The following is a 22,836-nucleotide window of genomic DNA, read 5'->3' as shown; positions in this document are numbered from 1 at the left end:
AAATCACTGGTGAGTAGCCCAAAATAAGCAACATTAGCAGCATATACCCAACATCTATAATATTCGTGCTTTGTACAATAGAAGGAGCTCTGGTGCTTGAAATATGTAGATTTCTCTTGGTGTCTGCTTGCCATGCCCAAGGATATGGGTTTGAAATAAACCCTGGCTATTTCACAAGTCAAATCATATGAATTACACTGTGTGGACCTGATCCTGCATTCTTTGGTCAATCAAAACTGACTTCACTGGACCTTTATGTATGTGTACTTCCCTTGGTTTGTTTAACTGCCAATTAAAAATGGAAACAGCCGTTATCATTAGGGCCTAATCCTGCAAAGGTGCTAAATGCTCTTGACTCCCTTTGGCTTCAGTGGGTTCTCCACCTCTTGCAGGATCAGGCTCATAGAGAGAGATACTTGAGCCTCCACGTGGTACATGTGTGTTTGCTATTTTTTTTTCTTTTTGACCCGTTAGATATTTATTAACAACGAATGGCACGAATCCATGAGTGGAAAGACATTTCCCACATATAATCCCTCAACGGCTGAGAAAATCTGTGATGTAGAGGAAGGTGATAAGGTAAGTTTCTCTGAGCTACAGATCAGGAAAGCATTCTGGGTACATTTTTGTTACAAAATGTGATTGGCCCAGCTGCAGGTTTAAAGCCTGTGGTAGCTAAACATTTTGTCATGCTTGTTCAAATGGATTAGAGAGAATCAAGTATGTCCCACTCCGCTAGAATCATGAGAGTTGCTTCTTTGCTAGGGATGGTGATTACTGCAACAATTTTAACCGAATTTTAGGCGTGATCCCACGTATTGTTTGCAAGGTTTAGAAGTGAGTGATTAAACTACTGCCCCATTGCAGCCCCTTTTTTGGTCACTTATTTGCTGTAATTCAGCGCCTCCCTCCCCCCAGCTTACAAATGCTTTACACACCTGCTTAGCTTTACACACACAAGCAGGCTTAGTGATTTCAGCGGGTTTACTCACATGTGTAAAATGAAGCCTTTGCAGGGTTGGGGACAGAGATTGAGACCAAAGAAGGAATGCACATTTATTTTTAAAGATACTCTTAGGGACACTTTTTAAAAACAAACCACCTTGGATTCTGGTCCCTTCTCTGTGGATATGCATCAGTCCCATTAATAGGTGATGATCAGTCAAACCAAAGGATGAACGGGAGTGCTCAATATTTGATAGAAGTATCAAGATGTCCATAGTCCATGCCTTGTGCACAGGGCCAGATTAACCATTAAGCTAATAAGGGTATAGCCTTAGGCCCTCCTATTTTTTAGGCCCTACTGATCGGGCAGGGGGTGCGGCCAGGTGTGTGTGTGTGTGTGGGGGGGGAGAACAACAAGCTTGCTCATGTAGCAGCCCCCTGCGGCTTGGAAGGAGCTCAGCTGGCAGCCTGCTGCGTCTCCCCGTGCTGCAGGAACACACTGCCAGGTATCTGGTTAACACTGGTGACCGGACACTAAAAATCCAGTTACCACAGAAGCCTGTGCCAGCCGTGGGTGTAGTTTGAGCAGGCATTTGGGGAATGTTGCAATGTTCATCCTCATGCAGATGAGCACTCCACTAGCGAGGAGGGAGGAAGCCTAAGCGAAGGACAGCATAGCATCCCTCGTGCTACCTCTTACCCAGAAGTATCTGTTTGAAGAATTGAGTGTCAAGAGAGTAGAATAAACTTGTTACATATTTACATATTATTTATGTAAAATTATGTAGAGACATGTTTGATGCCTTCATAATTTTTTTTGCAATATGTCATTCAGACTTGGGCTCTTCCCTCCCATTAGCTTTAGGCCCCTCAGAACCGTAATCCAGCCCTGCTTGGGCACACAAACCTCTGACTGGAGTCAGTGGCATTAGTAGACCTGCCTTCTACCCATACCACAACTCCTCACGAACGTGGGCCTTGTGGACATGCGGTAGGAGGAAGGACAGGTCCAAGAACTTGCCTTTTTCCATCTGATGACTGGAAGGCTCTCCTGTCACCGTTGTTAGTGGTGGGGCCTCACCCTCATGTTGTGGAACGAAGTCCCCTCCTTATCAGCGGTGGGATGGGGAATGTTTTAAGCACAGTGAGTATCGTCACCTCTGTGGTCAAGCAACACATCCTGGCTCTAGGACAGGAAAACCGATGGGCCAAAGGTTCTTTGTTAGAAGAATGCCCCTGCCCATCCCAATGACATTCCCATGGACCATAATGCTATAACAGGGTTGCCACTTCTGCAGTGCAAAAAACCAGAATGTCTCGGTACACTGAGCACCCTTCCAGATTTCCCAGGCTACCTCCAGTAAAAGAATGATCCTGGGAAAACCTGGGCAGGTGGCCACCCTAGCTATATATGGCAATGGGGTGGGGTCTATGACTCTGCCCTAGAGAAGAAGGCAAGCCTAGGTAGTGTTGCAAGCTCATAACCTGCTTAATGCAGACACATCCAGGGAGAAGGACCCCTTGGAATAAGCAGCAGCCTTCATGCCTGCGATGTCCGGAAGACTCAGACTGTCCATGCACTATGCAACAGTGGAGGCAATTGTAAAGTGGCCAGATAATATCATGGAATTATATAGATTAATTTTATATAGCACATCATTGCATCTAATTATAATGACTGTATAAACTATGGGGTGAGGCTAATCCTGAGGTAACTTTTACTAGGCACAGACCATGGCTCCGCTATAGTTATGTGAGCTAAGTGCCTCCTCAAGTAGTTACAAAGTCATTAGGTGGGTATTTCAGGCCTGCTTTTCATGCCTCTGTTAAAGAAAACTGTTGAGCAAAACAAAGAAGGCAACCTCATGTCTTGCCTACAGAGAGAGCTCTCATTACTCAGTTCTCTCCCAGGTGCTTCTAGCTCATGGGACTGTCATTGGAAAACTTCCTTCTCTGGGCTCTCCTGAGAGAGAAACTCTCTGGCTTGTAAGGATCAAGCTGTGGAAGTTCTGCAAGTTTCTGTGGATATCTGGTGGGCAGGCTAATCTCTCTATGGGTCAAATGCACGATATTTTGGTCACAGAGGGTATGTCTACACTGCAGTGTAAAAGACCTGTGGCCTGGCCATGTCTGGCTTGGTTCGGCTAACTCAGGCTTGTGGGGTTTGGGTTCTGAAACTCAGTGCTGTGGTGGTTTTTTTTAATTGCGGTTTAGCTGTACCCAGAGTCTCTCCTTGCATCCCCTAAATCCTACATGCAGATACTTCTGCTGTGTGTGTGGGGTGGGAAGGGGGCGGCAGACAAGGCTGGGGTTGGGGCTCAGTGAGTTTAAAAAAATTTGTGTTCAGGGCCCAAAACAGGCCAAACTGGGTGTATTCACCTGAGTTTTGCTTTGCAAGTTTGGGTCTGTTAGTACCTAAAAATCCAACTCGGAGGTTGGTGGTTGCAAATCCACATGGCCTGGAACCAAAGAGTCTTGTGTAAACTGAACCCTCTGAGATGAACACAGCCCCAGTTTAATTCCCACATCCTAGATTTCCGGGTATTTCATGCAGGCAGACTTAGGTTCGTTAATGAAGACTGCTGTGGAGCCGTGCTCTGGGGTATTCTCAGTGGGGCAGCTTGAGGAGACAGGAGCTCTGCAGCTGTGGTGGCCAAAACTCTTGTAGGGGGCTGCAAGTTCTGTCACTACAGAAGCTTATGTGTGGTCCCACTCCCCTCCCCCCCCCCCCCCCCCAGGCAGCCCTGACTGAGTGTCTGCCTCAGTCTGAATATTTTTGGGGATGTTTCAGGGGAAATGATTCAGCCATTTATATGAGAGAGAGATTAGAGGGGAGAATACATTGTTTTTGCCCATGTTAACAAAATTTGTCAAGCTGCTTCACTGAAAAGCTCTAGCACCTCCGTGCTTTGAAATAGGGACTTGACATTTGGCTGGTGGTGGTGGTGGTGTCACCTTGGTCTCAGGCATGTGCCTGTTGCGGTTCCTGTGGAGATGCCCAAATTTGACTTAAGTGTTCAAAGACTTACCCATCTGTTTGCACCCATCAGTAGAGACTTAGCGGAATTCCCTGGCGATTCCGTCTGCACTGGGCATGCTCTATCCCCTCTCTTCACCTACATCACCTGCTAACCGTAGTGCATGTGTGCTATCCTCTCAGAGCCTGGAGCTGACCAGGACTCTCTTTGCCATTGCTCCTCTGGGCTGCTGTGGCATTGGGTTCAAGAACGAATAGTCGGGAGACTGTCTTCCTTGTGGACTCAATGTTCCACCGCCTGGCGCCCTGGCAGGGAGGAGGAAGGGGCCTGACTCAAATGCAGAGGTGATGAACTGGACCTGTGAGTTTGAGTAGGGGACACAGGGGAAGAGAGGGTTAGACGGGACAAGAGCCATAAGGGTCCTGTGGAAAAAGTAGGCTGTGATGATGTAATTAGAGATTATCACAATCACATACACACAAGGGGGCTGAATTAAGGTTTCACAGGCAACTTTAAGTCTAACATTTCCTAACCTTTTAGCATTTGACTTTGCAACTCTTGAGGTAGTTTTGTGTGTGCAATACTAAATAAATCCCACACAGACTGAAACTCTGTGAATTGTTAGGTCTTGTGTGTCCCTCCTTTTTGTCCCACGTTTTGTCCTTGGCACCTTGACAGCTATGACTCTGTCCTTATGTCATGCATGGTGCCTACGGATTGCAACATCTGTGTAGTGTAACGCACCGTTCTGACCCCTTTTGTGCCTAGTCATCATAGGGTGGATTAAGAATGGAATTTCATCCTTACCTAAGAATTTCTTTGTCTTTGCTGGTTTGAATTCAGACACTTAATGTGAGGTATAGCTGAGTTTCCACTGAGGTATTTTGGGGAAGTTCTCCTGCTTGCATACATAATGACTATACAAAACACCAAACCACGTATGGTATCTGGGAGTGCAGTGAGTAGGAATGAACATAGCTAACCACAGAGTCGCCCACATGTCCAGTTTTGGAGAACAGTCGTGGTCCACAGTAATGCTGTATTCTGTAAGATTTCTCCTAGTGTGACTTCTGGAAAGGGCTGGATTGTTAGTAATGATGATGATCTCAGTGGAAAATTGCAAAGCTGATGAGGGCGAAGTCACTTCTTTTGTGATGCTAGCACATGGGTAGTTAATGCAGGAAGGGGGCCTTTCCCCAGCCATGGTCCCATGAAAGGAAATGAACAGGATCTCAGGAGCCCAAGAGGATGTGGTCTGCAGATTAGGGAGCATATCTAGCCTCCCAGCTGGCTAGCAAGTATGTCGCAATCAACTGCAAGTGCTACCCAACAGTAGGGAGGGACACATGATGCTCCCACTCAGAGAAGCACTAATGGCCATCCCACCAGTTCCATGCACACCTGGAGTTTGACTCAACTCCCATTGAAGCCAATGGAAACATTCCTATTGACGTCAGTAGGAGTTGGATCAAGCCTCAGGGTTGCATGGGGCCCTGTGATCACAAGCCTGTCCATTGCACAAGTGTACGAGGCTGGTGGGAAGGCGCTTTGTGCTGCATGCCTGCCCTCCCATGTGTGCACTCACAGAGCTAGGGGCAATCCTTGTAACTTCATTTCCCACAACCCGGCCAGCATGGACATAGCGCTGCCTCGTGCATCACCTGTGCTAATTGTCTTCCATATCGCGATGATAAACAACACTTTTTAAAGGGAATGTGTTTAAACCTGACGCCTTCATTATGTTTTGTGTCCTGCCTGATTTACCATTTAAAATATTTCTTTCAGGCGTGGCTTGTAAATCCTAATTTCAGCATGAAGTTGGGGACTTCTTAAAAGTGGGGAGGCTTGACTGTGGTTTCTGCTCTGATTGGCAGGTGCCAAATAAATTGATTCAGATTAAACTGATTAGGTCAAATTGTGCCCTGTCTGTAGCCTGTGTGAATTCAGGATAACTCCAGAGCCCTGCTACTATCTGTTAATGCATCCACCCCGTTACAGTGTGCATTCACTCTGACACCCCCCACTCCCACATACACTTCATCTCGCAGACATCTACCATAATAGTGGAGATAAAAATAGCCTGGGATGACTAAGGTAACTGGGTGCCCAAGTGCACTAGCTTCCTAGCAGACAGTAGCCTAGCCAATGCCCTTCTGACAAGGGTGGGGTTCTGTTTTCAAGGCTGATCAAAATACCATGTAACCCTTTGCAGACCTGGAATAAGTAGGTGTGCCTGTAACAGGGTGGCTTGCCTCTTCAGAGCTAGAGGCCTGGGGCTGACCCACCCTAGTTACTAAGGAGGTGCATCTGAACTCTGACTCCCCTGTAACAACCAGCAGCAGGAAGCCACAGAGAGGGAGGATGCCCAGGGAAACCAGAGGCTGTTGGGAACAAGTAGGCTCCAGCAGAGAAACTTGAGGTGAGACTACAGGCAAGAGAGGCCTGGGAGTGAAGGGTTTAATGGATGGACATGAGGTAGGACTGGAGAACTTGAGAGAGAGTGTGTGTGTGTGTATGTGTATGTGTGTGTGTGTGTGTATATATATATATATATATATATATCTTCCTAATGTATTTTCCACTACATGCATCTGATGAAGTGGGCTGTAGCCCACGAAAGCTTATGCTCAAATCAGTTTGTTAGTCTCTAAGGTGCCACAAGTCCTCCTGTTTTTATTTTGAATGTTTTTGTTCATTTAATACAACAGGACCCAAGAATGGCTGTGAATGGACAAGAGGGTTGGGGGAGGTGGGGGGCGGGGGAAATGCTTGCAGGACTACCCTGAGGTTGGAGTGGGGGACATATGGGAAGCAGCTTGCCCAAGGACCTTAAATAACCATGGGATTTGGCTGTTGGTGGTTTGTTGTTGCTTTGCTTTGTGTATAAACCTTCCGGTGTAATTAATCACTGGTTGTGTTTTTCTGTAGCACTCTTCAGTGACCCACTCCTCCCTTGAAAGTGTCTGCCCTTAGTAAAGGTGTCATTTCTTGTTTGTCTGGCATTAAATGTGTGTGGGGATAGGTCCATCTTGTGTGGTCTCCCATACTAGAGGATTCTGTAGTTGCACAGTTTGATTAATCCTGGAGAAAAAGACACGATGTGTTCTAGACGATATTGCACAGGGTGGAATTCCTTCCAAAGACAGGCGGCAATGTATGTTTTATGGATACTTGGGGTGAAATCCTGGCTCCACTGAATTCATCAGCATAACTCTCATTGGCTTCAGTCAGGCCCGGATTTCATCTTGGCTGAAAAATATCAGTGTACATTTAGAGGGGAAAATTGCTGGGGCATATATTGACCAGATTAAATGCATAAGGTGTTTGTAGGGACACTTCACTCATGTGAGTAATCCACAGCAACGTCTTGTGTGAGTAAATGTAGCAGCCAGTGTTACAACAAAAAACATATCAATGGTCATGGGCCCCTATCCCCGGCTGGAAATTGACTTCAGTGGAGCTATGCTGATTTACATCATCTGAGGGTTAGGGCCAAAGCATTGAGCCAAAAACACTAACAGCCCTCCATAAAGGGGGGCACGTGGTTCTTCTGAAAACGCTGTCTAGGATCTAAGTGAATTTTGTGAATTAAAACTGTTATTGACATGTTTGATTATGGATTTACAAGGAAAACTGGGATTGTCCAGTGGGGTCTGTGAGCTGTAACTATTCCCTGGGCTAAAACCATCATAATATCCATACTCTGAATATATCTTCTTTCCCACATCTTTGTTTTAAAAATATTGATCCATCCAAATTTGGCTTGTGAATGCACCAGGCCCAGTCCTGCTGCCGCTGAGGTCAATGAAAGTCTTGCCCGTTCTCCACTAGGAGCCAGACTGGGCATATTTTTCACTCTTGCCAACAAAGTATGTAGAGAAGAAAATATAGGAACTTGAAAATATGTATAAAATATATATATTTTTTAATCCTGTCAGCGAAGCCTGGTCTAATTCCATAAACTTCACGACTCATCCTGAAAGATCTTAGCTCTGCAAAATTTGAATTTAGGTTCCTATCCGGCAAGGTCAAATCCTACTAGAGTCTGAAGCCGCTTGGAATCTTGCAAGATCTGACCTATGTTCAGCAGCAAAACAGGAGACTCTTAGCAGATGATTCAATATTACAGTAGGCAGGCTCTGCAGGACACAGCATAGGAACCAACCTGCTTGGTAGCTGTTCATAGCACCATGCAATTTTGTCTCTCTCTCTAACCTGAATATTGTGTGTGTTTGATTGCTTTAGCCCGACGTAGATAAGGCAGTAGAGGCAGCGAAAGCAGCATTCCAGAGAGGATCTCTATGGAGACAAATGGATGCCTTAAGCAGAGGAAGGCTCCTCCACAAACTAGCCGATCTCCTTGAGCGAGACAGAGTCATTTTGGCGGTAAGTGAAACGTGGTGGGGGAGTGATGATAAACCAGAACTGACTGACTACTTAATTCTGTCCCTCTGGCTGCCCTGGAGATCTGGGGCTGGTTGTAGCTTGTGTTTAGCTTATTTGAAAGGGGAGTCCCATCTGCAGGGAGGCTTTCGTTTCCCGAGCTCCCAGCTTGGTTTAGTAACATTTGGATAGAGGGACTTTAATAATAATAATAATAATAATAATATAATATTATTATTATTATTATTAAAGTCACTGATTTTGAGAGAGCTGTTTAAGGGCATCTCTGCCTCATTAAAGGGAAAAATTCCAAATCTAGCGTTCTTTTCAGTGCTCTGGATGAGGTCACCCTAGACCTTAGCTTTGTAGGTGAAGCCTACCTCCCTCTTCAAACCTGAATAGTGCCTTGCGCTCCCTTCCCCCCTATCCCCACACACCATGAGAGGGTAAAGCCCCTGGCTGCTGACTTGGAAAAGCTGCCTCTCCTCCCCTGTTTGATCTCCATGTCCCACGCAATGGGAGGCTAGGAAACCTTTCCAAGTCAATGAGCTTGAGTCGTCAGGGAATGACCGCGGCAAAGCCTCACCTTCTTAACTCCTTTCTTTTTGCCATCGGGCTGGTTTGTTTACCCTCCCCTAGCCCTGCCTGGTCTTGTCCACTTGGTGAAATACAGTTGATGGGTGTCTAGCTTACCCGTTCCAGCTTGGGGGGGAGGAGGACAAAGGATGCTCAACACTTAATGCTGCTTATACTCACTCTGCAGGGAACACTGATTTAAACTACTAGGTGTTATTTGCTAAACAATTTCTCTTTTTTGAAGGAAGAAAAAAAAAAAAGATTGAGCAGTGGAGCCACATAAGCATTGTCTTTGGGAATGCCTCTGAGGCGATCGTTCAGCAGTCTAGTGCAATTCGGCAAAGCATATATAACTTTAGACAGGTGCTTAAGCGACATTGACTTCAACAGGGCAACTGACTTGTTTTAGACTAGGCTGGGCAAAACTGAGGCCAATGTGAGTAAAGGCTGCAGGATGGGGCCATCAGGGCCTGCATCCACAGAGTGGATTCATGGGAGGTGGTGGCACCCATGGGTGGTCATATTCATCCTTGGCTAACTGCATTGGTGCCGGGGTGAATTCAACTCTCTGGTTTAAGAGAGTTTAGGGCATGCATTGGAGATGTCCACGTCGTGTGTTAGCTTTGAGTTACTGATCTTAATAAATAAATAAAAAATTATTTAAAAAAAACAAACCATATCCTTACTTCAGGTTAATGTTCTTACCTATGGTGTTAAATAAATATTTAAATAAAGTCCTAGAACAAAATGAACAAATAACCCCCACCCTGTTTAAAACTAGCAGGCAAAGACAACCGGCTCAGGCTAAAAGGTTCTATAATCACTATGTTAAATAAGGAATCATGTCTGTATGGAATTCAATGAAAGAAACATCTGAAGAGAAGAACAAAGATACAGAGTTGGGAACAGTCTTGCATTGGCAGAGGATGATCTAAATAGGTCTGTGCCATCCCTGACTTGGGTGTTCTACTTATCAGAACATTAAAGGGGACAAGTGACAATGGCAACAATAAAACAACATGACTGATTTGCAGAAAGCCACATCAAATGGAATGTCTAAAGGATTTAACTTCCTTATAGCAATTGAAATAAACGGCAGAAAGATGTGTGTGAAGATTTTGAGCTATTCACAAACAGGGCCGGCTCCAGGCACCAGCAAAGGAAACAGGTGCTTGGGGCGGCCAATGGAAAGGGACAGCATGTCCAGATCTTCGGCGGCAATTCGGCGGCGAGTCCCTCACTCGCTCTCAGAGGGAAGGACCCACCGCTGAAGAATGAAGCGGCGCGCAGTAGAGCTGCTGCCGAAGTGCCGCTGGTCATGGCTCTTTTTTGGCTTCGCTGCTTGGGGTGGCAAAAAAGCTGGAGCCAACTCTGTTCACAAAACATCCATCTGTGCCTCTAGCTCATCATAAAAATTATTCCACTATGACTTGACTGCTCACAGAACCAATGCACCTGCATTGTGTATTGCAACTCCTCCCTCTTCCTAATCTGGTTCCCCCGGGAAGCTTGGTCCATGCAGTTCGGTCCTGATGTGCTCCTAGTGCCTCTGCCAGACAGAGAGGAGAGTGATGCTAGACTTGTGATGGCTGTGTGATATGCGCAAGCTGGGACCAGGAGGAGAGACACTAGTTCATTTGGACATTTGTCATCTTTTTTTAAAAAAGCAAAAATTAGCTTTGGGCCTAAGCCACAAAGTTCTGGCTCAAATTTTCCCAGAAATAAGAGTGTTTGAACTCAGTAACCAACAACATTTTTTTTTTTAAGTTGGCCTTGTGCCTCTTTTTCTTTCCGATGGACAAATTTTTTCGGCTTGCTTTTAACCTTCAGTATCAGGAATGTCCTGTCTGGTTGTCTTCTTTTGCCAAAGGATTTGACGGGATTTCAGAGGATGTCTGTTAGCTCTCACACTTAACTGAACAAGCTTTAACAAGATTGTCTCCAAACCCTTGACTGGCCACTGATATTAAATGAGTGTTAATACAAACAGTTCTTTTCAACTGTTAAAATTTTCCTTCTCCACTGTTTCAGCCTTTGCTCTTGTGATGCTGTCATGGAGTCTTCCAGGTTAGACGGCGTAAAGACATGCGCAGAAATCTCTTGACCTTTTCTATACATTACAGAGGAACAAAGAAGGGTGCACATCCAATTCTAGTTCAGGACTTAAAATGTATCATTGGGCACACTTTTCATGGACATGCTGCTTGCAAAATGAAACTTCAAGTAGGATGTGATGCTGTGTGAATTTGGACAATCTTGTTTACACCAAAAAGGGAAAATATCTTTTTGCAACAATGTCTTGGTCTTGAAGAATGAAGCCTCATGGTCAGTCCAAGGGAAGGACGACTTGCTCCACAACCTGATAAAGTCAGAGACTTCCACTGATTTCTGTGGGACTCTTCTCTAACTTGGATATGGGGCTAAACTAAAAACATATCGGACATCCCTGAACTCCAGGAGGGCGTGTATCTGTACTCAGGCCAAATTGTGTGTTCATATTGGCCCTGATTCAAAACAATGCTTGAGCCTGTGCTTAGCTTTAAGCGCAGGCTGAAATCCACCCCACCTAGCACTGCACTTCAGAACATGCTTAAGTCTCATTGTAGCCACTGGGACTTAAATACGTGCTTAAAAATTAAGTGCTGCCATAAATAGGGATGGTCTTAGCCATGGGCTTAGAGTTAAGGATGTGACAACTTGCTGTGGTGAGTTGAGGCTTTTCCTGGGGCAACCTCACTGACCCATCTTCATGGTTGACTCAAATCTCAAGATGAGCACAACCAAACCCCCAGTTCTGAACATCCCTGGACTTGAGAAAAATCCAGCTCTGCATCCATGTGGCTTAGTTCCAACACTACTGGAAACATAAATGTTTCTGCCCATCTTCATGGGCAGATATAGCCTGCAAAAGGCTGTGTGATCGAAACACCGCTCGCTAAGTTAAATTCGTGTCAAAAATAGAAAATTAAGAGAACCTTCTTGGGCCATAAACAAACCAGGAAGCTCAGTTTGAGCTTCCTTCCAGCCCCTGGTATGGCTTTTTCAGTCACTCTCATGACCGCTTTGTCTGTTTATTTTTAGAAATCGGGGCACTGCATGTACAATAATTTTAGCAGGCACTACTCCAGCTGGATAAGAATCCTACTCCCTGTGAAGGGGGAAGTCTATTCAGATCCTGTTTGGACCTCAAAGGTTCTGAAGGATGGCAGTGTACAACTTCACCTTTGTTCACACATTTAATTCAACCAAGGAGTAGTGCCTCCTTTATGCTGGTTCTTGTCCAGCTTGCATGACAAGAGGAGAGGAACAGGGCCACTGGAATTTGGAACTGCAAAAAGAGGAGGAGCCAGATTCTGACATGCTGGTATAAAACTGGTCCAAGCTATAACTCCATTGACCTCATTGGAGATATCCCTGGTTTGCACCAGTGTGAGAGCAGATTTGGGTGCAAAGAGGTTACTTTACTAAAGGCACGTGCTCTCCAAACGTGCTTTCCATCATCTAGTGAACAAAGAAGGCTTTTTCTATCAGAGTATCATAGAAGATTAGGGTTAGAAGAGACCTCAGGAGGTCATCTAGTCCAAACCCCAACAAAATCATCCCAGCCAGGGCTTTGTCAAACCGAGTCTTAAAAACCTTTAAGGATGGAGATTCCACCACCTCCCTAGGTAACCCATTCCAATGCTTCACCACCGTCCTAATGAAATTGTTTTTCCCTAATATCCAAATTAGACCTCCCCCACTGCAACATGAGACCCTTGTTCTGTCATCTGCCACCACTGAGAACAGCCGAGCTCCATCCTCTTTGGAACCCCCTTCAGGTAGTTGAAGGCTACTATCAAATCCCCCCTCACTCTTCTCTTTTGCAGACTAAATAAGCTCAGTTTCCCTTAGCCTCTCCTCATAAGCCATGTGCCCCAGCCCCCTAATCACTTTCATTGCCCTCCGCTGGATGCTCTCCAATTTGTCCACATCCTTTTTGTAGGGGGCCCCAAAACTGGACGCAGTACTCCCAGATGTGGCCTCACCAGTGCCGAATAAAGGGGAATAATCACTTCTGGGCAATGCTTCTACTAATGCAGCCCAATATGCCGTTTTCCTTCTTGGCAACAAGGGCACATAGACTCATATCCAGCTTCTCATTCACTGTAATCCCCAGGTCTTTTTCTGAAGAACTGCCGCTTAGCCAGTCAGTCCCCAGCCTGTAGCGGTGCATGGGATTCTTCCATCTTAAGGGCAGGATGCTGCACTTCTCCTTGTTGAACTTCATCAGATTTCTTTTGGCCCAATCCTCCAATTTGTCTAGGTTACTCTGGACCCCGTCCCTACCCTCCAGCAGATCTACCTCTCCCTCCAGCTAGGTGTCATCTGCAAACTTGCTGAGGGTGCAATCCATCCCATCATCATCCATGGTGGGGGGAAGGGGAAAGAGAGCACCCCTCTCCATTTGTGTGGGGTGGAAGAAAGATAAACCTTGCAGAAAATAATTTTTTGTCTAGAATCTTTAAAAACAACCCCTTCCCCCCACCCAATAAATATTAAGCAGTATATAACCATGCATGTGATTTGTTGTTTCAGACCTTGGAAACAATGGACACAGGGAAACCTTTTCTTCATGCCTTCTTCATTGACTTGGAAGGCTGTATAAAGACACTTAGATATTATGCTGGGTGGGCTGATAAAATCCAAGGCAGAACTATCCCAGTGGGTAAGTTGAACCATTCCATGTTCACATTTAAAAGCTCCTTTAGTCTGAGATATCAAGTACATTGAGACAGAACCAGTTTAGGGAGTTTCCCTTCTGAAAAAAATCATTCCTCCCTTCCACCCCCCAAATTACTTTATGCCTTATCCCTTATGGAAAAGCCATAGAGTTTAACAGAAGATTATGTATCTCCCTGAGTGTTTTGGAACTGCCCTATAGACTTATGAGAATTCTATCCCTGGTTATTGTGCATCCAGTTTCACTGAAACTCAAGATTTCACTGTTGGTGAGAGTGCATTGGAAATCAAAGTTCAAAGGATTTTTTTGAGTACCTTCTTTGTTAGTTAAATTGGGTTTATTGGAGAGAGGCCAGACCTGCTAGCTCAGATCTGTCGGTAATCAAAGTACGTGGCAGACATTCAGTTCCTGGGGATTTGGTCAAGCTCTAGTTTGTAGAGGTATTTAATTGATTTTTGAACACCAAGAGCATTTTTTTTTAAAACTCCTCTGCCAGGGGTTGTGCACAATTCTGTGCTTCATTACACCCACGCCAGCGGATTTAGTGTGAGTAACGGAGGGAAGAATCTATCTGCTCATGTGTGAGCACAGGTGTGGCCTTGGGAAATGACAGGGGGTTTACTTAAGGTAACAAGGGTGTTTGCACGAAGTGAGTGAACAGCTCACCTGCTCCTTTCCTTTCCCCTCGTGATAGCTGGTGGTTGTCCATGAAGGAAAGAGCACCACAGACAAAGGTTAAAGAGCGGCTCCTTCTGGTAGCTCTGAAGGACTGCACTTGTTCCACCTCTCGCTCCACCCTCCACCAGTCAGCATTGATTTAAGGGTAACAGAGTCCAAGCCTATGGCAAATCAGATATTTCTGTCACCCAAGCTTTAATTTGCAGGTCTGCTCTCTATGGAGACTGGCTCTCAGTCTTGTTTGAGATCACTTCCAAAGTGCATCATAATTAGAGTGCCCCCACCCCAAATGGAGCTTCATAGAAAGCAACATTTCTAATGGGCAAATGATTTTATTAAATCTTGTGACAGGAAATTAACACTAAAATATTTTTGTTTCTATTATCAGAAACAAAATGTTTGATTCTAATTGAATCAAAACAAAACTTTATTTTTGAATCAAATTGAAATAATTTTTTGTTGTTTAAATATTTCTTGTGGCAATTTGTCACAAAACTTTATTTGAAATTTTCCCCGGGAAATAATCCCCCCCCCCCCCCAACTAAAAATCATAAGTGTTGATAATTCATTTTCTTTTATTCTTCACTGAAATGAAGAATTACACCAACTGAACGTGTCTGAGCAGCAAGTATAAGAGAGGAACTGACCCAGTGGAATTGATGTGGTGAAAGTCTGGATTTCAAAGGGTTATACCAGTCTGAATTAGAGCAGCACTTGGCTCTCTGTATTTAGCAGAAGATCGGAATTGTTCTGGGATAGATGCTTCCCATCAGATAATTTTCATCCTTTTTGAAGAGCACCCTGCCTGGGTGGGGGATAGAATGGGTGACTCCACAATCTTCTCAGATTAGCTTCATGTCCTTTAACTAGTTTATATTCATTCTGCCTCACTGGTCTGTTACTTATATACTCATTTTATATTGTTTCCACTATTTAACCTCCCACTAGGGCAGTACATGTAGGTATGTCGCAATATTAGCTTTGATCCCTTACACGTTTTTGTTTTGCAGATGAAAATGTTGTCTGTTTCACCATGCATGAACCGATGGGGGTCTGTGGGGCTATAACGCCGGTAAGTATAAGACTGTCTAATGTTTTTAGCCAAGAGGTGCTCCTACCCTGAGGGTCCCCTCTAGTTACAAAAATATATATGCATCCCTCCCCCCCAGCATTGCAGCCATTGCCTTCTGTCGCAGGGCAAGTGTGCCTCATCCTCTCTTGGGGCAGGATAATTACTTCCCCGCGGTCATGTCCTTACAACCACCTGTTGTCTGGGGGTTGTGTGGACTAATGGTAAAAGTCAATATGGCCACGCGTGCTCTCAAGGTTGTGTGGCCCAATGGCCCAAGTCACTATGGGTTCCCAGTTCAACTGGGGTATATCGCCTAGTGGTCATCAGAGCCCGCGTGGCCACCTGGCTCAGCAAGGTGGTATGGCCTAGCGGCAAGAGTCAGTAGAGCCACTCTCACTCAGGGCTGTGTGGCCTAGTGGCCAGCATCAACAAGGTTGCCCTCTCTCGGGGACGTAGGGCCTAGTGGCCAGTCAGTATAACTGCTCCTTCCGTGGGGCTACGTGACCTCGTGGCCTGTCAGGGGAGTGGGCTACCACTCCAGGGTGAGTGGCAGCCTGGTAGAGGGGGGCCTGGGCTCTCCCTGCTTCACCAGGTCCCAGTTCAGGGCCCTGTCAGTGCAAGTATGCCTGCCACCGGGTCAGTTGGGAATCCGTCCGAAATACGCTGACTCCACTTGGCAACAGAACTAGTGTCCATGAGTTACTTTCTACCCGGTTCCTGACGTTGTGGTCCAAGCGTTGCCATGGTCTCTGGGCTCCTCGATCAGTACGGCTCCCAACAACTCCGCCACTCACTGGGCATCCTCCGAAGTCTCCGCATCCCTGGCTTCTGCTGTTTGGGGCTTCTGTGGTTCCTGGGCTGGAGCTTGCAGCGTGTGTCCTCTCTGTGGTGGTCAGCCCTGAATGAGCTGAGCCTGAGCTGCTCCCTTTTATACCTAATCTCCATCTGGAGCATGTGGAGCAGGGCTGCGGGGGCGTGGCCTCCTTGGCCCAGAGAGTGGAGTTAACCCTCACAGTACCAGTGCGGGACAAGTGTGCCCCATCACACCCTCCTAGATGAGGAAGTTGAACTGGAGGGCATTCACTTTGGAGCCTGTTGATGTTGTTTCTTGACTCATCAGAAGGAATTAACCTATGGCATTCTGAACGGCTCTTTGGCATAGAAGGCTGGATCTCAAGATCAAGTATCAGTCTCCCATATGGCACTTACATAAAAGTAACCAGTGACCCATCCATGATCATCTGCTATTCTTACCTCTTGATCCTTTTCTTATTGAGTGGTTGCAAGGTAGTTGTCCTGATAGTTACAGTTGCTGACTGGCTCGGAGGCATTGTGGTTTGTTTAGTTTTTAAATGGTCATTTGCCATTGTTTGTTTTATAGCTGATCAATACCATTTTCCTTTTCCTGGTGGGTTTGTTTCTGATGCTGAGAAACTCTGGCTAGTACTTGGAATTCCTCAGTTCTTCAGCAAGTGGTATTAGCTTTATTTAAATAGGCAGCCAGAATTTACAGCTGTAGAGGAGCCGCAATGGTTGCCAAGTGCTTTTGGACATCTGTGTTAGAGGCAAAGAGTAGTGTGTAAGTTACTTTGCTGTGGGAGTCTGTTGGGGAAGGTCAGAGGAAGATCTCGGGCCAGTGTTGTGGCAGGTGAACCAGACTAAAACAACTCAGTGTTTTTGGTGGGATGCTGGAGACTTTGAGCCTGATCTAGTTTGCATTAATGTCAGTGGAAGATTTTGCTACTAACTTCAGTAGGAACAGGATTGGGTCCCTCGTGACTGACTTCTGACCTAGATCTTGGGGTTGAACGGGCTGTTTATTTTTGCCTGAGAGAGGTGACTGCAGAGGGATTGGGAGACAGAATAGGAGAGTGTCCTGTAGATCAGTGTTACCCAAACTTGGGATGCCGCTTGTGTAGGGAAAGCCCCTGGCGGGCTGGGCCAGTTTGTTTACGTGTCGCATCTGCACATCCGGCTGATCGCGGCTCCCACTGGCTGCAGTTTGCTGCTCCAGGCCAATGGGAGCTGCTGGAAGCGGTGCAGGCTGAGGGACGTACTGGTAGTTAGCAGAGGCCTAACAGCTATAGAATCATAGCACTGGAAGGGACCTCGAAGTCATCTAGTCCAGTCCCCTCCACTCATGGCAGGACTAAGTATTATCTAGAGCTTCCCTGACAGGTGTTTGTCCAACCTGCTTTTAAAAATCTCCAATGATGGAGATTCCACAACCACCCTAGGCAATTTATTCCAGTGCTTAACCACTCTGACACTTAGGAAAAACTTCCTAATGTCCAACCTAAACCGCCCTTGCTGCAAGTTAAGCCCATTGCTTCTTGTCCTATCCTCAGAGGTTAAGAACAACAATTTTTCTCCCTCTTCCTTGTAACAACCTTTTATGTACTTGACAACTGTTCACATGTCCCCTCTCTTGTCCAGACTAAACAAACCCAGTTTTTTCAGTCTCCCCTCACAGGTCATGTTTTCTAGACCTTTAATCATTTTTGTTGCTCTTCTCTGGACTTTCTTCAATTTGTCCACATCTTTCCTGAAATGTTGGGCCCGGAACTGGACACAATGCTCCAGTTGAGGCCTAAGAGTAAGCGATTAAGTACTTACTCTTGTGCTAATTTATCTAGGGTTATAAAATTAAGTGCTTTGAAATAAACTAACCACAAAAGAGCAAACCCAGTGGAATTATTTGGAGATCTTTAATGTGTAGCCGTGAGGTTACCCTCATTAACGTACTGGGAAGACTGGGAAATGTATTGCTGCAAATAGCTATGTCAGCAAATTGGAACTCCAGTTGTGGTTTCCTGGATAGCCATGCATGGACATGGGGCCGGTATTCAGTCAGTTATGGTCCTGTGGTGTGTGGCTGTGCAGGGGAAGGAGGCCTGAGGTATAAAATAATAAGGTGTAAATCCAACTTTTAGCTGGGACATCGGAGTGACAAAGTAGGTGGCAGCCCAGAATGGCATCTCCACTTATGAGTTTCTCCAGTTACATTTCTTTCCAGCTCCACTTCTAACAGTCTCCGCAGGCTGTGACTAATGCACAATGTAAGGCTGCAAGTATGTACAATGCAGGAAACGATGGTACTTATACGCATGTAGATTGATTTTTCTACTTCAGTTCTATTTGTCTGTCCTAACTACAGCTCATAAAGTCTCTGTGTGCTTCACCAATCTCCAGCTCAGTAAAACTTCTTCCATAGTTGTCTGAGTAAGAGAACCTGTCATTCGTGCCTGGTGCAATTGGTACTCTAAACTTTTTTCAAAGGCGATTACCTGTGTAACCCACCCATGAGTCCTTTGTAATGGTGGAGATCTTCCGAGTCGTTTTATTTTCTCTGAAAGCAAAGGGGAATGCTGCAGAGGTCAGTAGGAGCTGATTGGCACGAATTTGATCAGCTTTCTGCTCTCTTTCAGTGGAACTTTCCATTGCTCATGCTTGTTTGGAAGATGGCACCAGCACTGTGCTGCGGGAACACACTGGTTATTAAACCAGCTGAGCAGACGCCCCTCACTTCCCTCTACATTGGTTCCTTAGTCAAGGAGGTAAGAAATCTTAGCAGCACATTCAAGGAGTTTATCCAGGTTATTGTTTCTCATAGGCAGTGGGTCCAGTTCAAAAGGCAGCTGTAGCCATTGTCAGCTCCCAAAGATGTTGCTGCCAGCTCTGTTCAATGCCAGACCTAGAAACAACCTCCTCTTTTTCTTTCAAACTTTTATCTCCTGATCTCTGTGCATGAATGCCCTAATTCACCAAGGTACTTATGCAAGTGTCCAGTGTTAAGCATGCAAGTAGTCCCAGTAACTTCAATGGCATCAGGCTAGCCATATGCTTAAAGTTGGGCATGTGTTGGGCACGTATCTTGCTGAAATGGTGCCTACATCACCAGGTATGTCGTATTTTTTTTCTCTTTTCTAATACGTTTAGTGAGACTATTTGGAGCTAAATTCTGCCCCCCTTATTCATGTTATTGGAATTGTCCCATAAATTGTGGGACTGATCACAAAGCAGGATACTACTTGGCATGAGTACAGGTGGCAGAATTTGGCCCTTAAAATATGGGACTGGATCCTGCAGCTGCTTCATGCACAGAAATTGCATTACATCATCGTGACCGTTTTATTACGATTGACTTATGAAAGTGTGCCTGGTGCTTAACAGAGAACGAAGATCTAGTCCCCATAACCGAGCATAGGGGTTATGACTCAGGGCCCTAATCCTGCATGGAAAATAATGTAGGTGCAGCCATGTGCCCCCACAGTTCTTGGCTGAAAGATCAGGACCCAAGGCCCTCCTAGGAAAATACATTTCAGATATATGGCCTAAATCTTCCTAAACCAGGGAGTTGACTTCACCCCTGGTGCAAGCCCACTGACATCAATGCAGTTAAGCCAAGGATGAATATGTTCCCCAGCATGGAAGTCACCAACTCATTCAGCCAGCCAGCCTTTACTCACATGGGCCTTAATTTTACCCAGCCTGGCCTAAACAAGCCAGTTGTCCTATTAAAGTCAATGTCACTTAAACACAGATCTAAAGTTATACGTGTTCTTATGTGCTTTGCTGAAGTGTTGCCATACACAGTCCCAAAGACAATGCTTATATGGCCACATGCATCTCTTGCTCGCTTTAATTTTTTTTAAGTGGTTTAGCAAATACCCAGGAGTTTAAACCAATGTTCCTGGCAGAGTGAGCAGCAAAGTGTTGAACATCCTTTGTTTCCTCTCTCCTTTTTCCCAAGCTGGAGTAGGCAAGCTAGACAACCATCAAAACCTTACCCAGAAGAAAGTAGAATTTTCCAAGGCAATTTATAACCAAACCATGTTCCTTTCCCCCCGCCCCTCCCCCCCCTCAGATGCATTAAAAAGAATCTCACGTAAGTTACACAAATAACTCTACTAGTACAGGTGCAGTCTCTTATTAGCTTCATGAATGTGTGTACTAGAAGAATCCACAAGAAATGAAGGGAGCTGAATAACGATTGACTCATGGGATACTAGGCAAGCAGGTTGTGGGCCTGCACTTCCCAGTCAGAAATGGAGACTGGCCAGCCTAGAAATGCGCCTCTTCGCAGCAGCCCACGTTTCAGAGAGCAATAAACAGATCAGCTGGGTCAAGACTTTGGCTTGCATTTCACTAGAATTTTACCAAAGCTTTGCCTATTGTCGTTGTGCCAGAACACACAAAATGGCTGCCATATGTTAATACATTATAAATGTGGTGAAAACTGGTGCAAGACTCTTACCATCTGCTCTCTTGGAGCTAGTGAAAAAAACCACATCATCTAGTGGTGTCTTACTGGCACCTTAATCCTCCTGGCCTGTGAAGAACCACAAGAGGCAACCTCAGGATCTTTCTGCTCAAAACAAACTTTAAAGGGCCAAATTTTGCCTTTAGTCATCCACTGACTAGGGTTGTATAGCTGTGGCTGAAGGCTAAATTTGGCCGGAAGACTTTTTTGTTATAAAAGCAGAGCTGCGAAATGCAAATCCTCCAATAATTCTCCTGGTGATTCCAGGGACTTAATTGTGGCTCTTCTTTTCATCATGTCCAATCCAGTAGGTAGCAAGCAGCACAGTCCTGGGAAGAACGAGGAGTCCTTGTGGCACCTTAGAGATTAACACGTTTATTTGGGCATAAGCTTTCATAGCCCACGCAAGCTTATGCCCAAATAAATGTTAGTCTCTAAGGTGCCACAAGGATGACTTGTTGTTTTTGCTGATACAGAGTAACACGGCTGCCCCTCTGAAACCTGAGTGCTGGAAAAGGTCATGAAAACCATTCTAAATCTGTCAAATTGTCCGTTTGCTTTTGATTTCAAACCTTTGTGTGCTGCATGCCTCATTCTTAAAAAGTACTAAGCATACCTGGGGGTTTGATGAACATTTGGGCCCTGATTCTGGTTTCCATGTGATCCCTTACGTGAGAAAAGTCGTGCACGTAGGTAAAGCGTTTGCAGGATCGGGGGAAGGGGGTTGGTTAACTTGCTGGGGCATTGAGAGGCTCAGCTGATTAATGTTTAGAAAGTTCTTTTGAGATGCTCAGATAGAAAACACTATAGAAATTATTTCCATTGAGTGATGGTAAATCCTCCATATAGGAGCATATCCTGGTTTTTAGTCCAAGCAAACTGGAGTGCTGGGAGGAAATCTGAATGGTTCTTATTGCCGTATTTCTATAGTCTAATCTCTAACTTCATTTTCAGGTGGGCTTTCCTCCCGGTGTGGTAAACATAGTGCCAGGATATGGCCCCACAGCGGGGGCAGCCATTTCTGCCCATCAGAACATTGACAAAATAGCTTTCACTGGATCAACAGAGGTAGGTGATCACTTTCTGCTTAAACTTGCCTTTAGCCTTACTGAGTTACTGGACACTGCTCTTGGCAAGGAGCAGTATTTCTCAGGTAGAAGTGCTATCTGGGGAAGCTCGGCCCATTGTAATTTCAGTGATACTCAGTGCTTGGGGGGGAAAAAATCTGCTTGGTGGGATTTTTCAGAGGTTTTGGGCCATGGTCTGATGCTGCTCCTACTGTAGTCAATGACCACTGACTTCTGTCAAAGCAGTTAGGCCAACATTTAATGCTTTTGAAAATGTCTACATTTTTTTTTTAACCTTATTCTTGCCAAAATTCTGAAGGTCCATCACGAATGGTGCGTAGTCTATAAACAAGGTGATCTGCTGGAGCGGTCATTAGCATCATAACGATTTAAAAATCACATTATCTGAAATGACCTGGCATTCACCAGTTAGACGTCAGCACTGGCCAACAAGATTGCATAACTACAAAACAATGTTATATTCATATTAAACAATTCTACTGCTGTTTTAATCACACGCTAGTTATTGAGTCTTCTACAAAAATATAACCCAGCGCTACATCCATTCTGGGCCAAATCCTGATCCCATTGGAGTCCAAGTCAATGACACAATTTGTTATGAAAGGGACTGAGAGTTGAACCCTCTAACAGTAGAAATGGTATAGTACAAACACCTTCAACCCAATGTTTTCCCCTCCCTTTAAATTTAGATACATACAATTAAAATATCACAGCAATAAGAATCCTTTTGGGCTGTACGTGCAAGATAGAGATGTACACCTGCTTTGAACAGGGAAAATGACCTCTCCAAGTGCTCGCTTGGGGTTAGCCGTGTGCTGGTCTGTCTTGCTCTTTTTGTTGTCTGTTAGTACTGAGCAAATAATTGACAACCAACTTATATACTGAATTTCACTTTCAGTGAGGCTTTGAGATAGATATTTGCTACTAAAACCTGAGCATGCTAATGGCAGGCCGAAAGAGAGAACACAAGGGCGGTGAATGCTGCTGTTCAAACTTGTAGGCAAATTTTGATTCAGTTTTTTTCACTAGTTGCTTAGCAACTTTGCCCCTGTAATATTATTGCAATAAAATCGATAGCAATGTATATGCAGCATGTGTATATCCTCATCTGCTGCATGACAAAGGGCAGC

At 45.2% G+C, this 22,836-nt stretch overlaps 1 protein-coding gene across 4 annotated transcripts in view; it reads left to right on the top strand.

The window, feature by feature from the left end:
* The window catches only part of ALDH1A3 (aldehyde dehydrogenase 1 family member A3), a 63,548-nt gene that overhangs the window by 21,421 nt on the left and 19,291 nt on the right, over positions 1–22,836 (top strand). For 2 of the 4 annotated variants that reach the window (XM_044980269.1, XM_044980268.1), the window contains exons 2-7: positions 475–579; positions 8,169–8,309; positions 13,461–13,590; positions 15,294–15,355; positions 18,784–18,912; positions 21,573–21,686. In XM_044980269.1, coding sequence (XP_044836204.1) covers positions 475–579; positions 8,169–8,309; positions 13,461–13,590; positions 15,294–15,355; positions 18,784–18,912; positions 21,573–21,686 — 681 coding nt within the window. Of the gene's footprint in view, positions 1–474; positions 580–8,168; positions 8,310–9,126; positions 9,246–13,460; positions 13,591–15,293; positions 15,356–18,783; positions 18,913–21,572; positions 21,687–22,836 lie in introns of those variants that run through there. The other 2 variants (XM_044980272.1, XM_044980271.1) reach the window with 2 other exon arrangements.

Source organism: Mauremys mutica, chromosome 11, assembly GCF_020497125.1.
Source record: "Mauremys mutica isolate MM-2020 ecotype Southern chromosome 11, ASM2049712v1, whole genome shotgun sequence".
Lineage (NCBI taxonomy): Eukaryota > Metazoa > Chordata > Testudines > Geoemydidae > Mauremys > Mauremys mutica.
This window is presented reverse-complemented; position numbering and strand designations above follow the sequence as displayed.